This window comes from Echiichthys vipera (assembly GCF_963691815.1).
Source record: "Echiichthys vipera genome assembly, chromosome: 9".
NCBI classification, from domain to species: Eukaryota; Metazoa; Chordata; class Actinopteri; order Perciformes; family Trachinidae; genus Echiichthys; species Echiichthys vipera.
The window spans coordinates 22,423,573-22,439,651 of record NC_139834.1 but is presented as its reverse complement, the minus strand read 5'-3'; the positions used below and the strand labels follow the sequence as shown (position 1 = coordinate 22,439,651).

The 16,079-nt window shown below is 41.6% G+C and overlaps 2 protein-coding genes across 2 annotated transcripts; both read right to left on the bottom strand.

Annotated features, from left to right (window-relative positions):
• Window positions 1-678: 678 nt before the first annotated feature.
• LOC310951754 (uncharacterized protein) lies at window positions 679-5,944 on the bottom strand. Its single transcript, XM_083920147.1, has 6 exons — window positions 5,775-5,944; window positions 5,020-5,180; window positions 3,234-3,355; window positions 2,926-3,128; window positions 2,726-2,803; window positions 679-2,546 (listed from the first exon to the last, which is right to left on the bottom strand). Exons 1-6 carry the CDS (start codon window positions 5,879-5,881, stop codon window positions 2,093-2,095), a joined length of 1,125 nt encoding a protein of 374 aa, XP_083776273.1. The 5' UTR covers window positions 5,882-5,944; the 3' UTR covers window positions 679-2,092.
• Window positions 5,945-7,113: 1,169 nt separating this feature from the next.
• Window positions 7,114-14,521, bottom strand: eif2s2 (eukaryotic translation initiation factor 2, subunit 2 beta). The gene is made up of 9 exons (XM_083919503.1): window positions 14,392-14,521; window positions 11,985-12,168; window positions 11,765-11,865; window positions 11,447-11,576; window positions 11,249-11,349; window positions 9,592-9,740; window positions 9,417-9,473; window positions 9,187-9,272; window positions 7,114-8,442 (listed from the first exon to the last, which is right to left on the bottom strand). Exons 1-9 carry the CDS (start codon window positions 14,404-14,406, stop codon window positions 8,267-8,269), a joined length of 999 nt encoding a protein of 332 aa, XP_083775629.1. The 5' UTR covers window positions 14,407-14,521; the 3' UTR covers window positions 7,114-8,266.
• Between the last annotated feature and the right edge of the window lie 1,558 nt (window positions 14,522-16,079).

Genomic DNA, 16,079 nt, shown 5'->3' with positions numbered 1-16,079 from the left:
CACAACAACGTTAAGCATGTTGATATTTCAGGAACAACGGCGCGACTGCTTATATCATCTCAAAGTGTTTAATTCGACAGGTTAATTGAACGCGTGGCATGATCAAATATAGCCTATACATTTTTTTTAAAAGATGGAAAGCTTTGTGGTTGATTATGTCCACAACGCCAAAACCCTTTTACATTCAAACAAAAGATACTTGTCCCTTTAAAAACGTTTGGGGCTCAAAGATCCTCGCGTCTACCGCAATTGGAGGAAAAAGAGTAAATGTGAAATAAATTCATGGTTGCAGATCATTTCGGAAACTGGAATTTGGCTTACCAGCTATGATCTCCTGCGGCTCCGGGGCTCTGACTGCGCATGCGTGCTCCCCAGTATAGTCACGCTCATTATAATGTAACGCCGAAAGACTTCCAGCGCAACTGCTCCACTCGGACGTAATGTAGCGGACCATCGATTGGTCTGGAGACCGGAGCTCGGTCGCTCTACACTCAAATTTAAAAACACATTATGCTTAAAACTGCGATGTATCGATCCGGCTCATTTTCCCAGAATAGGGCGCCCCTTAATGAGAACATTTATTATATAATTAGCAGGATATAGGTCATGTCGATACTGCAGTAGTGGTTTCTATAATGCTGTCACAAAGCAACATCACGAGGCAGGGTTTTCCATTAAGATCTTTAATTGAACATACAATAAAAAGGACATTTCTGTTAGATCTCATTCAAAAGGAGGAAAAAAAAGCGTGTTTCACAAGATGGAGAGGGGGTGAAATCAGTAAGTCTGATAGTGTTCATTATAAACCCACAAACAGAACCTCCAGAGATATTAATATAGTGTACCTTTCTAGTACAAAAACTCCAATACTAGCTGCACACTTTAAATAAGATCTGACAAAATCCTTAGCCCCTGGGTTAAACTTGCAGAAAAAAAAAAGAGCTGAAAAACGAATTGAATTTGACTTTATCAGGGCAGCAATCGGTACAAAGCTGGAAATGCGAGGCATTGCATTTGAGGTACTGACGCTCTAGCCAAACAGGGTCTTCCATGGATTACCTGCTAAAGGTTACAAAAAACCCAAAACGTTGTTAGCAACAAAGAAAAGAAAAAAAGAGAAATCAGTTTCCGATGCTGATCACATGGTCTATGTACAAGGTTAAAAAGGGCTCATAATAGTCCACCTACAATGAAAGTTGTTCAAACATGAAATACAAACCCTTATGTTTTTTGTAAATACGCAGCTCTGCAGTACGATTTCCCATTTGTGAATTTTAGAGTGCCGCAAGACAAAACCAAGATTAGCCGATTCTTTGAGAAAGCAATTAGACTGCGGCTCGAAAAGGCAAACTGCACCAATGCTGTAGCTCAGGGTTGGAAATTAGCAACAGCTGGTAAAATAAGCAGGTGGCTGCTTGCTCCGCTCCTTAGCCAAAAAAAAAAACCCTAGGCAGTGGTTATCCAAGGAGCGGCACAGCCACAGGTGCAGAGAACACTTTATTTCCAACCCTGTAGCCAAATGCTACTTTTCTCCCACAACCATGCAGTTTGAATGAGCATGAAACAAAACAGTTGCATCCAACCACGGCGGATGGATGCTCCAGACATTAACGGACTGGGCACTTACAATGCTACTAAATTTTATCGATAAACCAAACAAGACTGGCTTCCAACTGAGATGTAGATGATTAAAGTAAAATAAATAAAGCTTCATTTTTTGCTAAGCTACAAATGTTTTTTTGATTAAAACAGATTGACAAACCTGCAGTTTACAATCCAAGTTGAAATGTTTTGGAAAGAGTGACACGAACCATCTTAGGTTGCAGCTCTAAAACATATTAAGACTAGCAATTCCATTTTGGAAAATTATGGAGAAAATATGAAATTTTTGTGAGCCAGACAATTCAAAAGACCATAACGGTTCAAAAAAGTAACCCATTACTGTGGTGCATCTAAAAAACATGTCAAGAAAAGTGCACACTTAAGGAGAAAAGTAGACAAGCCAGGAAGCATAAGCCATGACGACACTGCTCATTATGTACAGCATAGGGATCAAGCTCAATGAGAGAAACCCCTCCCTTTTCTAATTTCACTAATCCTGAGAAGCTGATCTAGACCTTGAGCGGGATCTTGAGCGGGACTTTGAGCGAGAGGCTGAATGTTTTTCCCTTGACTTGGACCTGCGCTCATCCTCGTGCGGGGATGGGGAGCGGAAGGGGGATTTGGAGGCATGCTCCTCCTTCCCGTTCTCCACTGGGGAAACGGAACGACTGCGGGACTTCTTGTCAACGGACATCTCCTTGGATCGACTGCGAGAATTGCGCTCTGACTTTACCTTTGAAAGACTCTTTGAACGCGATTTGGATTTACGGTCGGCTGAACGGGACAGAGATTTGTGGGAGCGTGAATGAGATTTAGATTTGCGGGATCGAGAACGGGACCCGCGGTTGCGAGAATTTGATTTGCGTTCTCCCGACTTGGAGCGAGACTTCCTTCCAGATCTGGAGCGGGAGTGTTGACGTCTCTTGTTGCTACGGGAACGAGACCTGTAACGGATAAAAGAAATGTATCCATGTGACTTTGTGCTATGCATGACTCTGCTAACTACTAATTCATTTCTGGCACAAGACCAAACACAGCCTCTATAACCATGTGAAAACTTTAACTGGAACTTCACTTTGTATTTTTATCCAGTTGTCTTTTTTTAGATTAGACCCATTCCCACCTTGAGTTGGATCTGGAGCGGCTCCTGGAGCTCCTGCTTCTGCGGCTCCTGCTGCGGGAGCGGCGGCGACTACGAGATCTTAGGATGACAGCACAAAAACAGAACTACAGTTAATTCATGTGCGAGATGTCAGATTATTTCTTAGTATCAGAGGCAACATATCTAAGTCTTAAGCATCAGAGCTTATTCCGCGTTCCCACCTAGAGCGGCTGCCAGAGTAAGACCTTCGTTTGCGAGGACGGTCCTCCACCAAACGAATCTTCCTTCCATTAATGTCTGTACCGTCCAATTTGTCAATGGCCCTCTTCATGTCTGAGTGGGACCGAAACTCGATCACACCCTCATTTGTACGTTCCTTGTGGGCATCTGCATAAGTCACCTCTCCTGCTTGACGCATAAAGTCCTGTGAGAACAATTAATTGAGGGAAGAAAAAAATTGAGTATGCCTGACAATCTCATTCTGTCTAAATGATGCAAGAAAAGCCCCGGTTGAAGTTCGAATGTGTACCTTGAGGTCCTGCCAACTGCAGCGGCTGGATAAGTTCTCCACGACGAGGCGGTACTCTGTACGGACTGGAGGTCCATACTTGTCCCTGCCAGTGCGGCTGTTCCGGCTGCTATAACTGCTACCTTTAAAAAAAAACAATAGCAGATGAAAAATTAGAAACAACAAAAATGGCCAAGACAAGAAGAACTACTGGTCTGGGTCATCAAATGAACACTAGGCAGTGACTTGCCAGATAAAAGTCCAAGGGGGAATAAATTTGAACTTAATAATGAAAAAGGAGTCCCTTTGATCCCATTTTCAAACACAAAGCTTCAGATAAGTAATCTATAGGCCACTGCACGGGCTCTTTGTGTTGTTTGCATTGTTCAGCATTTTGATGTTCTCTGCTGCAAAGAACACCACTGCATCTGTTTCCGGCAATACAAAGCCTGTCTTACTCCGGTACATCACAGTGTGATGCTTTAGCTGCATAAACAAATGAACAGTGATGTTCTTTCAAGACCTCCGAACCCTGTAACACAAACAGAAAGGAGGTATCCACATAGGTTGCGGCCAAGGACACGGTTCGATCAAATTAAGAAAGAACAGTGTAAAAACATACACCAATCTTTTTGTATTTGACCGGATGTTGGTCTGAAATTTAGTTTTTCAGTTTTCTCACTTACAACATTGCTTTTGATTGTAAGTTCTTTACTTGTGCCGTTCCACTTATGTTTGCTGTCAACATAGAAACCAATGGCAATCCTCACCATCACCCCTGGTCTATTGGCAAAAGGCTGCTGTCATCATGGCTTCCGGTTAGGTCAGCCAAGGATCAAGGGGGGGGCAAAGGTCACACACACATTGTAAGGTGAAAGCCAAGGCCAAACGGGACAGGCAGTCATCTTAGCCAGTCATCTTTAGCCTCAATGGACTCTCAGCCTCAGCCCGCAACTGGACTCTTTCAAATTGAAACATCAAGGACTTTTGTTAATGTGGAATATAAAAATATATACCAGAGTTAAAAATACACATTTCACATGAAAATGTTAGTCTAGTCCTAATGAGTGCGCTAAAACCACACTAACTAAGTTTGTAGCGATAATTTGTGATACATTTTTGTGGTGAAAACAAATTTCGAAATTCATGCCTTCAAAACATGGCTCATTCTGCAATCCGCGAAAGGAAAGCCTTGCTTTGAAAATATCTTAGCTAATGCCAACAAGAGCCTAAGTTTTCTATTTAAGGGCTCTGACTTGCATCTTTTTGTTCCATCTCGATGAACCACAAACCAATCAAGTGTGGCTCATGATAACAAGGAAGGAGCAAAAATTAGCAGGTCTCCAACCCTTGGTGGTAGAAATTGAAAACTGTACAGCAGAATGAGGCTGAACACGCAAAAATATAAATAAAAAAACAAGACCAAGTTAAGCTGTCTGAGCAAGAAACATGTAGATCAGAAACTTCTACATGTGGGCATACTGCTAACAAAGTATAGTTAATAAACATGAAAGGTACCGCTGTAAATGTTATAGCAACTTTTAAAGTTTGCATGCAATCTGGAGCATAGTAAAAGGTGTAGCCACTCACTATGATGGGATTAAAAACTATGACTGACAATAACTGATAGTGTGCCTAAAAATCAGGAGTCGCTTGAAACAGTAAAATATATGTAAACTAATGCCGCAGGTCTGTCAATTAGCTCCAGTATGAAACAAAACAAAAACAGCTGTCTGTGCAGTCCAAATCGACACCTCAGCCCAAGACTTATGTGAAGAGAGGGTGTCCTGTAATAGACCGCACTTACTGCGTCCACCACCCGCGTGGCCCCCACCGTGGCCGTCTCGGTCTCGGCGCGGCCCCCGGGCATGTTCGACGATCACTCGCTCCCCGCACAGCTCCTTCCCGTTCAGCTCGTACACGGCGTCGTCGGCATCCCGGTTATCCTCGAACTCCACGAATCCATATCTGGGAAAAAAAAGAGGTCAAATGTAAAATGGGCAAGTCATATACTTTAAATACGCCATGTGGGGCGGCCGGCGGCTGAGTGGTTGGAGCAGTCGCCCCATGTAAAGAGGCTGAAGGTCCTCGACGCAGCGGCCGCGGGTTCAACTGCGACCTGCGGCCCTTTGCTGCATGTCTCCCCCCTCTCTCCATTCATTGTATCTCCTATAATGTAATGCATTGAAGAAATGCCGCAAAAAGGGAATCTATACAAAAAAAATACGCCATGTGTCTTTCTTGAATTGAACTAGCTAGCTCTTCATGAGTTGGGCCCGCTAGCTCCGCGCTATGACAAAAAACACAAAGACGCCATGTTGGCCATGCGACAACTGCCCAAAAACTACACTTAAACTACGATATTACCATATGTTAGGACAAAGAAGAGTCGCGACCTCAACTGAAAAAGCCGAGTTAACTGCAGAGACAAAGACATATTTGCTCAAAAGCGTTTAGTGTTTCTGTAACACCAGAGTCGTGAACATGAACGCTTCACATTTAGCTCATGCTAAGCTAGGAAATGTGAGCTAACCCGCGTTGCTGTTTCCACCAAACACGTACCCGTTCTTCAGATCAATTTCCATGAGCTTTCCATATCCGCTGAAAAAACGCTGAATGTCCTTTTCGCGGACATGATAGCTGAGTCGTCCAATATAAACACGAGGCATGGTTTCTCGTTGTTCTGGATTGTTCTTCACCACCGCTCGTTAGTTACCAGGCTGGTGTTAGCACCGAGCTACTGCTTTAGCTCTCCTCCAATCAGTGTGCGAGGGAGCCGAACCAGCCAATCAACGCGAAGCGCACGGTGGGAGCGACTTCCGGTATCATACTTAAAATAAAAAGCATTAAAAGTAAATGAATCACTAAAAACGAATAAAAGGGAAACACGTGAGACCTCTCAGGTTGATTTAGATTCACTATAATTATTATTGCTAATAAAAAACGTATGTTTTTTTTTTACATAATCTGTCCACTGCACCTTATATTACTATATGTTTACTTTGCACTACATTTATTTTTTTGTATTGCATTTTATATTGCTGTTTTTATGTGTCTGTGTGTTGCTACTATGTGTAATGCTGCTACAATGCAATTTTCCAGCTTGGGATCAATAAAGTATACATGTGTATTCATTTTCTTATTTTTTTCTTTCATGTTTTTAATACAATTCAAGTTATCCTTTTTATCTAGTGTGCCTTGTAGGTATGTTGAGAGGTATTTTTGTCATTTTTTTCCTATGCCATGATCTTAAATCCTTTTCAATAAATAAAAATCCTTCAAATTAAAAGTTCCCCTCGCCAAAAAAAATCACATCACTGTAAACCGTAATAAAATGTTGGCTATTTATAATCATTGAGATTGATGTATGGTTAGGTGAACCTGACAAACTACAAGTCTTAGTACTTCATTTATTATTGGCCTAATGTTTAAAAACATTAGATTTTGCTTATTTTATTGTTGCTTTGTATGTAAAATTTGATCCTGCAAAGTGCCAAGTCTAAACTACACTCAGTAAATTTAATTACTCAAATGCAAGTGTTTCAAAAATCAAAAAACAGTTATTAGCACAATGTACAGCCTCTACACAACTTATTTTTGTTTGTTAAAGACACAAATTTGCACCTTTTTGGCCTACAGTAGTGGCAGCAACATGGCACCCATGTCAAGTGAATAAGCACTGTGGAGATAGGTCTAGCTACACAAGATTAAGCAAGGAACAACACTGCTGCTGGGTAATCAATCATTGACCTCAAATAGATAAACTGTCTGCAGTCACTATGGTTCAATTTTCATAGCAAACAAACCAAACTTCTACTTTTAATTATAAACAAATGTCATGTCATTTTTCTGTAAAAAACTGGCAACATGGATGTAATCAGAGAAAAAGAGCACAGTAATGGAGAGAGAGAGTAGAATATTTTATTTTTGTAAAAACCAGGTTTTAAAATGATTCCAGACCTTCTTATCCACATTATACAACCAATATCATGTAGTATCCAGTATCTCCGGAGTCAAACTCTTCATATCCTGGCTAACTGGGGGTGTAAATGTCTTGAATCACACTTGAAGACCTGTTGGAGTTTTAGGGGGAAGCCTTTGGGTGTTAGCGTGACGGGACAGGTTATGAGCTCTTCCCGAAAAATGTACTGGATTCATTTTCACGTAACTTAACTTCAGAAGTCAAAAGATAGAAATAATGAAGTACACAGTTGCTCATCAGTGCTCCCAAAGCACTCACAAAGACACCATTATGTCTGCCTGGCTCATACACAAACAACCTTTCTGTTAAAATCTTCAGTGAGATGGTGCTCTCCCCTTCATCAACCCCTAGTTAGACTGGTTATCCCCCTGCTATAAGACGATCAAAACAAGGTCTGTGTTAGCAGCCTGTCACGGGGAGAAATCTTCCTGCACTGCGATTTTGATTATGTATTTGATAATCTAGAGCAGGAAAATTCTGGACCAGCAATTTAGTGATTTATGACCAGACCAGAAAACACAAGTTTAAGTTTAAGCGATGTGGAATTCAAGAATAAAGAGGTGGCCACATCAGCAACACAACTACAATTACCAGAGTAATGCTCCATTACTGTAGATCAACTTAGTTTAACTGCAATTTGCATGGAGAAATGTATTCCTTATCCAAAGAAAGGTTCCTGTCTGGTGTATGTAAAGTGGGAGAGGAAAGAATGATGAAGCCATATTAAATCAGGGTTTTCTTGCAGGAATGAAGAATCACAGCAAATGAGAAAAAAAAAAAACCTAGGAGGTGGAGGGTTCATCAGCCAGACAACAAATCTAATGCATCCAACAGTGCATGTGGTACACATCATTTGCTTACGGTACCTGAACCACATCTGTCAGCTTTAGATACTCTCTCACTCCCCGCCCGGTCAGGCCACAACACAACTTAACAACAGCCAAACCCTCCCGCAGTTCGATTCAGAGAGTCCTTTTAGCGAATCAAGGGGGCGCCCGACCCCCAGCTTCGGCCCTTCTGAGGGGAAGGTGGAGGCTGAGAGAGGAAGGGGGAAGCCCAGTTTCGGTGGTCTTTAGTTGGCTTTGGCGCGGAGCTGCGCCCTCTTGCCCGTCACAGCCTGGAAGCCAGTCTTGATGCTGGCGACGGAGCAGCGAGAGTGGCACGTTTCACACTGCAGGAAATAGAGGCGAGTGTCCTTCTGCAGGATGGTCTCTGGGGAGCGGCAGGTGTGACACGTCACGTATTCCTCTGCGGGGGTGAGAATACAGTCATTAGCACTCACTAGTTCACTGTAAGTTCTTTTAGATGTTAGTTTGTTCTTGTTAGAGAAGTACACAAATGAAACATTGCAAACAGAGTTGATTAAAAACCCACTGAGTTAGCATTGACAGATATAGCGTGTACACGTACAATATAGCTATACCACTGAGCGTTTTGGTGTCGCAAAGGCAACTCTGTCAAATACAACATGCTCGTCTTCACCACACCACAGACTGTATGGGTTGTAACTGCTGCGGTAGTGGGTCGATGAGATGTCGCATTTAACTGAAGAGCGCTTGCAGCTGCAAGCAAAAACCATACAAATCATTTTCTTCTAAATCTGGGTACAAAATCAAATGATCGAATGCAGGTATAGTGTGACTGGAAAATAAAGAATACTTTCCATAGACCTACAATTCAAATCTAAAGCCCAGTTCAGAACAAAGATTTGAAACTTGCAACCACTTGCAACGTCCAAGTCAGCATTTTGAAACGTTCCGAAACCTGCCCGTTCAGACCAATGAGACGAGACGAGACGGTGTATCATCTCCATAGCAACGCCTCTCTATACTTCCGTTCTAACCTCCAACTTTTCAGGCTTTTTTTCATAGCTGGATATTATTTGTAGCACCGTAAAATATGAATGAGGACAGAGATAGTGAGATACTTGTTACAGGTGCATTTCTAAAATGCAAAAGCACTTTCCGCCCTGTAGGTTTAATTGCTACTTACTGATATATCTTCTCAACACGTTTTCTATCTGTTTCTGTTGAAATCTGCCTTTGATCACAAGCTGGTTATTTCCATCTATGGAACCACTGTTAACAGAAAAAGAGACAAAGCAAAACACAAACGTCAAACATTTTTTATAACAGTTCATTTTAAGGGACTTGTGGCTAAAACTGACAAAATCAAATTACTGTATAGTGGTGCATTTTAATACTGTAAATACAAAAACATACCTTGTTCCCAGCTCAGCCAACAGGAAAGCGAGGAGATGTTTCGGCTGACGATGCAACCTGTAATGAAGCACATAAAAAGTCAGTTTATAGATAACGCAATCTAAAAACGTACTGTAGATAGGACTGAAGGTCACAGTGTGAGGGGTGTACAGGTGTGAGTGAGTGGGAGGCTCACAGTTTGCAGATGTCTGTGAAGTTGACGAAGGAGGTTTTCTTGGTTCCCACTCGGACCACCTGAGGAGGCTTCATTACGAACTTCCTCTTCTCTCCAGCCACCATGTCCGGGTTCTTCTCTCTCATAATGTTGAAGACTCGGTTCAGAAGCTGAGACAGAAGGCGCAAACGGTAAGGCCACATGTAAGCCCCTTTCACACTGCCTGTTTGTTGCAGGGTTGTTCAGCCTTTATTACACCTCTGAGCATGCATGCTCCTTTTTTTCTACCGACGTTGTGCTCCTATAGACGTACAAAGCTAGCTGTGGATCATGTCGGCTTTGAGTGGTTGATTAAGGGATCGGCTCACATCCACACTAGACAAACGCCTCCTTTGCTTCTGGAATGTCAGCGTTCTGTGTGAAACACTGAGCGGGTATACGCGGCCTCTGCTCGGTTCTGTGTGAATGAACACAAAGCTGCCGCCTGAAGAATCTCTGTGTGAAAAGGGCTGTAGTGGATACTGCCCGTGTTTACATCAGGATAAGATCTTAATGTTTGTGTTTTATTTTCCCCCTTATGTCCGCTCGTTTTATACAAATATCTGAATATAAATGGAACGTGGAAAGTGTCAAAAATGTTGATGAGAGACACCTTTATTGATCTAGGGCTGTGCAACATATCTATGTTGTAATATGAGATTTTTGAGATATTGGACATTGTGAAATCTTAATGGCATAGGTGTTTCTTCCAAGTTTTAAAGGCAACATTACATTCAAATAAAAGGTAACTACCAGATTGTTCTAGCCGTTCCAATTTTTTGCCTTTAACAATTTAGTCATTATATCCATTACATTCATTTGTCAATAATCTCAAAGTATAAATATCTTGTGAAAGCAACAGCAGTCAACTCTATCGAGGTATTTGGTAACAAAGAAAAGTGAAATTAGTTTTCCACCACATTGCCCATCCCTAGCTGCAGCAGTACAACCGAAATGAATACAGATAAATATAATATATACAAAGAAGAAAGAAAGAAATAACAGGTGCATAAACTAAACTAGAATAGTTAGCTGTAAATAATAAAAAGTTGATATTGATGGATTTTGTAACCCCAGTTATCAGTCTTACTTCTATTTGGTGAATAATCATCATCAAGTCATTTGGGGACTTTGGTGGATTTCAATAAGTATAATGTTGACATTAAGTCAGCGAGTTCGCTGAGGGCTACTACATCATTTCCCTGTATTGTTTACGTTTTGTCAAATTGGTGAAATAAAGTGTGCAGAATTAATTATTAGTGATTCCTCTTTGCAATATACTCGTGGGTGGATTACTTTTGATACTAAATGGTTTTCTTTTTAAGCCCCAGTTCAGATTTGAAGACACCATCCTCCCAAACTCCTCCAGTAACATAACTTACAAAACACAGTTCAGTACAGAAGCAGATTCATATTTGTTAGAGTTTACAGGAAATAAAGATGACAAGAATCTAGATCCCTTCCTCTCTCTTCCTTATGTGCTTGTGAATATGCAAAACATTTGAGTTGATGTTCTGTATTTAGCATTTTCAAAACGTAAAACTTCCGTTTTCCCTGAGGACAAATAAGATGGCCTTCCTTATGTAGACTTAATTTGGATGGGCGTGTGTGTGTGTGTGTGCGTTCACAGCACTCCTACCTCATCATAAGTGTAGTCTCTTTCAGTGCCGGCCCAGGTCGGTCCTGTTGAGGAGCTGAATGAGATCCCATCATTGTTCTTCCCCTCGTCATCCTCCAATGCTGGAGACACATCATACAAACATTTAATCACACACGTAGTTTATTATAAACTAAACCTTTAAGTCTCTGCTTTAAACAGGAGGTGGCTTGTTCTCACCGTCATCCTTCTCCAGCATCTCTCCCTCATCAAAGTCCACTTTCTTTGACCTCTTCTTTTTGGTCGGGAGCATCAGGTCCAGGTTGTCCTCCTCCAGCACCTCGGTCTGCTCTCCTTCGATTTTCAGCTCCTGATTTGAACCAATGCGAAGTGAAATTCGGTGAGGAGATGATGAGAAATGGCCGTTAGAATGTGTTTAGGACAAAAACAGGAGAGTGACGGGAACACAGCGGTAGAAGTGGACCAAGAGATGCTGATGATAAAATGATCAGAAAGCAAACCGAAATAGGCAGACTGAAAGAAGAAACAGTGACTGACCTTTAATCCTTCCCCAACATCATTATCAAATACTTTCTTGGGTTTCTTCTTCTTTTTCTTTTGGTTGATGAAGTTTAAGTCGTTTAAATCATCGGACGGCTCTGGAGGAGACAAAAACAAACCGGATTTAATACAATTTAATGCAGGCTGACACTTACAAAGTAACATCCCTCATGGAGAACATGCACCGACACTGAGGCATCTCCACTCTCATTCTCACCTTTCTTCCTGACTTCATCTTCATCCAGATCCATCTCCCTGTCGTCTCCAGTCTCTGGTTCGGCCTCCTTTGCCTCCACCTCTTTAGCCTCTTCTCCACCCGTCCCTTCTCCTCCTTCCTCATCCAACATGAAGGGCTTCTTCTTCTTCTTCTTCTTCTTGGTCATGTTGGGATCGAAAATCATCTGACGGAAAGGAAGAGAGAGAAAATGAAGTCTTACAACTGTGACCAAGTTGATAACTAAGTATTTTTTTATCAACGACTCAACTCATTTTTTCTTCGCTTCCGTTTTTTTTTATTATTAATATAGTTTTTATGAGAATGTCATGAAATGAATGTGTTCAGATTAGGGGCTGTGTATCAGCCGAAATAACCCAGAACAAAGTAGTATTTAAGTGTCTCTATTCAAACAATGCCTGCAGTTGATCCTTTTTGTACTCAGATCTAGATTTTTTTTAATTTGTTTTGCGTGCAGCCAATCAACACCAGCGTTCTTCAATTCAACGCAACACGTGACTGGCCCACTACAGCAGCAGCTAAAACCCAGACGGTCTGTGCTGCGGTGAAAGGTACGAAAGAAGAGGCACGGGTATCATATTTTCTAAACAATACCAAGAACTAGTCCTAATATACAAAAATACCAGATTATACAGAGGGGAAGGACATCTCCTCTGGTTATTCTATTATGTTTTTGTATCACCATGACCATTCAAACACAAACAAGGCGTCTGTCGTCAATTTAACCTGTGGACAGTTTAATCAATGAAAGTCAACTGGTGACATTAAATAAAAGATGAGCGCCGTTACATAGAATAGAATAGAAATACTTTATTGATCCCAAGCTGGGAAATTGCAGTATTGCAGCACATATTTTGTGCCGTGATATAAAGCAGTGATTCATTTACTGAGCGGCACTGACTGAAGTGTCCTGTAAAAGATGATGATCGATGACATCACATGATGTCAATAGACATAAAATGAGTCTGCTAAATCAGTCTCAGGGAATTAATGATAGCCAATCAAATACCTTTAGATTATGGACCATTGGTAGAACAAAACAAGAAATCAACCCGGAATCTGGAAAATTGTGATCTTTCTTCACTATCGTCTGTCATATTATGGAGTAAACAATTGATCCATGAAAATAATTGAGATGGCGCCGCACAACCGACACCCGCCAGCCGTTGAGAGGCAGTATTTAGTGTGACAGAGGTTTAAATCGATGTAACTGTAGTGTTAATATAGATGTCATGATATGATACTTCATATGTGATATTTTTGCGATACTCTTCCTCGACTTAACGTCTATTTTCATTTCAGTTAACTGATGCAGGTTTATTAAATAGTTACAGCTGATTGACTGGAATGCTTTGTTATTGCAGGATATTATATCTTACAATAGTAATATTTTTCCTCTGTGCCTTAATGTGAATTTGAAATCTTTAATATTGTTTATATTGTTCCTTCTGTTATTCTTATATTTTATATTTCCCTGTATTTATATTGTTCATATTTTTTCTACTATTGTTTCTTATTGATGCTTCTTATATGTTTGCTATCCACTTTGCTGCTGTGAAAAGAAAATGCCTTCAGTTCATTTGTGGGACTAATAAAGGAATATCTTAATGTAACTAGTACTAAAGTTAATGCTGATTAAGAAATCACGAGAATCTATTTTAGCTTTTTTAAAAACTGGTGCATGAATTGCTTAATAATTTTAGCTGCCTCTGCCGTTGGTTGCTGCTCACTTCGGTTCCTTTATTTGTATTTTATTACTATTTAATCGTTTGTTCTTCTCTTTGATATATTATTTTATTCCTCAGTGCTGTGAGTGCTGTTCCTCTTCTGTGCCACATAGGGATTTGCGCATGCTTCATGTTCAATTCTCTTAATGGTTGCGTTAAGTTGTTTTACCGTTATACAGTTCAAGAAGAAAAAATATATATAAGTTATTCATAATGATGACCAGCTTAATTCTGGATGGATATTTCTGTCAAAGTTGTGTTTAAATGTCCGTTAAACAGCGCTAACGTTAACGGAGAACACCGGCCGTTAGCGCCGCAGCTCACCGACGAGCTAATGCTAACTAGCTAACCATTCAATTTGAGTCATCCGGCAGCTGTGACAGGGCGGATCGACTGACCGCAGCGATGGTTAATAATCTGAATAATGTCACACACCGTGATCAAGTGGTGTACTGGATATTTCCTTGTCAATTTCCGCCGGCCGAGCCGCCGCTAGCTCGGTTCCAGCCATGTGAGCGCTGGTGCGGACAGGGAGGGGAGCAGCAGAGCCGAGGCCCAAAGTCATCCTCAACACCGATCTGACTTCATAATCCAGCTAAATTCACCCAAACAAGTGTTCACGCCGACACACACTGACCAGCGGACAAGCGGAGGTGACTTACCTCGTCTCCTGACATGTTTGCGGGCTGAAAAATGACTGAAATCTGGCTACTTTTTGTCCCTCAGTCGGTCCCACAATGCTGCGCCGAAAATGTCTTGCATCAGCGGTGGATCCGTAGTGCGCATGCGTGGAAGTCGTCAAATCCTGACGTCGTTACTTTGCGACGTCGCCTTCCAGTTGGTTGTTCAAGAGCAATATTGCACATTCTGGTCCTGCAGCAATGGAAACATGTACTATTTGGACGCTTAGAAAATCATATACAGTAAAAAAAATAGTTGGGTCTATGTTAACCTTAAATAAGTCATAGAGTGTGGTCTATACCTACTCTGTAAAGTGTCCTGAGATAACTTTTGTTATGATTTAGCACTATAAATCAAATTGAATTGAATGAAAACAATCTGGAATATACGTTTAATCTTGTGATTGTAATGGCAAAATACCATTTCCATTAATGCAAATTCACTCATAAGAAGATTTGTTTTGTAGGGATCGACCGATAGGGATTTTTTTTTAGGGCCGATGCCGATACCAATTTTCTTGAGCCAATATTTGGAGCCAATACTACTTTTGCTCCCTCAATTTACATCATAAAAATGACATGATGATAACAAATTTTAGAATTTTTTTAAATAGAAGTGAAGGAGTTCTAGTACCTTGGGATCATGTTCACGAGTGAGGGGACGATGGAGCGTGAGTTTGGCCGGAGAATCGGAGCAGCGGGGGCGGTGTTGCAGTCGCTCTACCGCACCGTTGTGACGGAAAGAGAGCTGAGCCGGAAGGTAAATTGATCTACCGGTCAGTCTTCGTTCCTACCCTCACCTATGGGCATGAAAGCTGGGTCATGACCGAAAGAACGAGGTCGCGGGTACAAGCGGCCGAAATGGGTTTTCTCAGGAGGGTGACTGGAGTCTCCCTTAGAGAGAGGGTGAGAAGTTCAGCAATCTGTGAGGAACTCTGAGTAGAGCCGCTGCTCCTTTGCGTTGAAAGGAGCCAGTTGAGGTGGTTCGGGCATCTAGTAAGGATGCCTCCTGGGCGCCTCCCTAGGGAGGTGTTCCAGGCACGTCCAGCTGGGAGGAGGCCTCAGGGAAGACCCAGGACTAGGTGGAGAGATTATATCTCCACGCTGGCCTGGGAACGCCTCAGGATCCCCCAGTTAGAGCTGGTTAATGTGGCCCGGGAAAGGGAAGTTTTGGGTCCACTGCTAAAGCTGCCGCCCCTGCGACCCGACCCTGGATAAGCGGATGAAGATGAGATGAGATTTATTGAACTAAAAAAAAGGCTTCTCCAGCAACATGGAGCTGCCTGTGGACGCCTGTCTGTAAATAAAGCTGGGAAAAAACTACCGCTGCATCCCACATCAGCCGATATGGTACACCTAAAAAAACGCAAATATCGGCTGATAATATCAGCCAGTCGAAGTATCGGTCCATCACTAGTGTTATGATACTTTTACTGAATGAATGGATAAAATGTTATTTTCGTGTCTGGTCATGTTACCATGACCCACCCCATACAGGATTATACAGACACTTAAATATATACAACAAAAACTAAGCACATATATAAATAAAAATAAAGCAGAATAGGATATGTGCCGATTCACAGACATGGCCCCATAAATAACAAAACAATACATGAGCATAAACACAGGAGTTTTTTCATGTTTTTCTCTCACATGTCATTTTCCTC

What these genes read in the sequence shown, in the direction of transcription:
- LOC310951754 (XM_083920147.1), bottom strand. Translation starts at nt 5,881, where the DNA reads ATGCCTCGTGTTTATATTGGACGACTCAGCTATCATGTCCGCGAAAAG. An exon ending in CCACGCGGGTGGTGGACGCA is followed by an intron (nt 3,356 to 5,019) that starts GTAAGTGCGGTC and finishes TTTTTTTTAAAG; the next exon opens with GTAGCAGTTATAGCAGCCGG. An exon ending in GCAGTTGGCAGGACCTCAAG is followed by an intron (nt 3,129 to 3,233) that starts GTACACATTCGA and finishes TTGTTCTCACAG; the next exon opens with GACTTTATGCGTCAAGCAGG.
- eif2s2 (XM_083919503.1), bottom strand. An exon ending in GAGACTACACTTATGATGAG is followed by an intron (nt 9,741 to 11,248) that starts GTAGGAGTGCTG and finishes CTTCTGTCTCAG; the next exon opens with CTTCTGAACCGAGTCTTCAA. An exon ending in TTGGCTGAGCTGGGAACAAG is followed by an intron (nt 9,273 to 9,416) that starts GTATGTTTTTGT and finishes TTCTGTTAACAG; the next exon opens with TGGTTCCATAGATGGAAATA.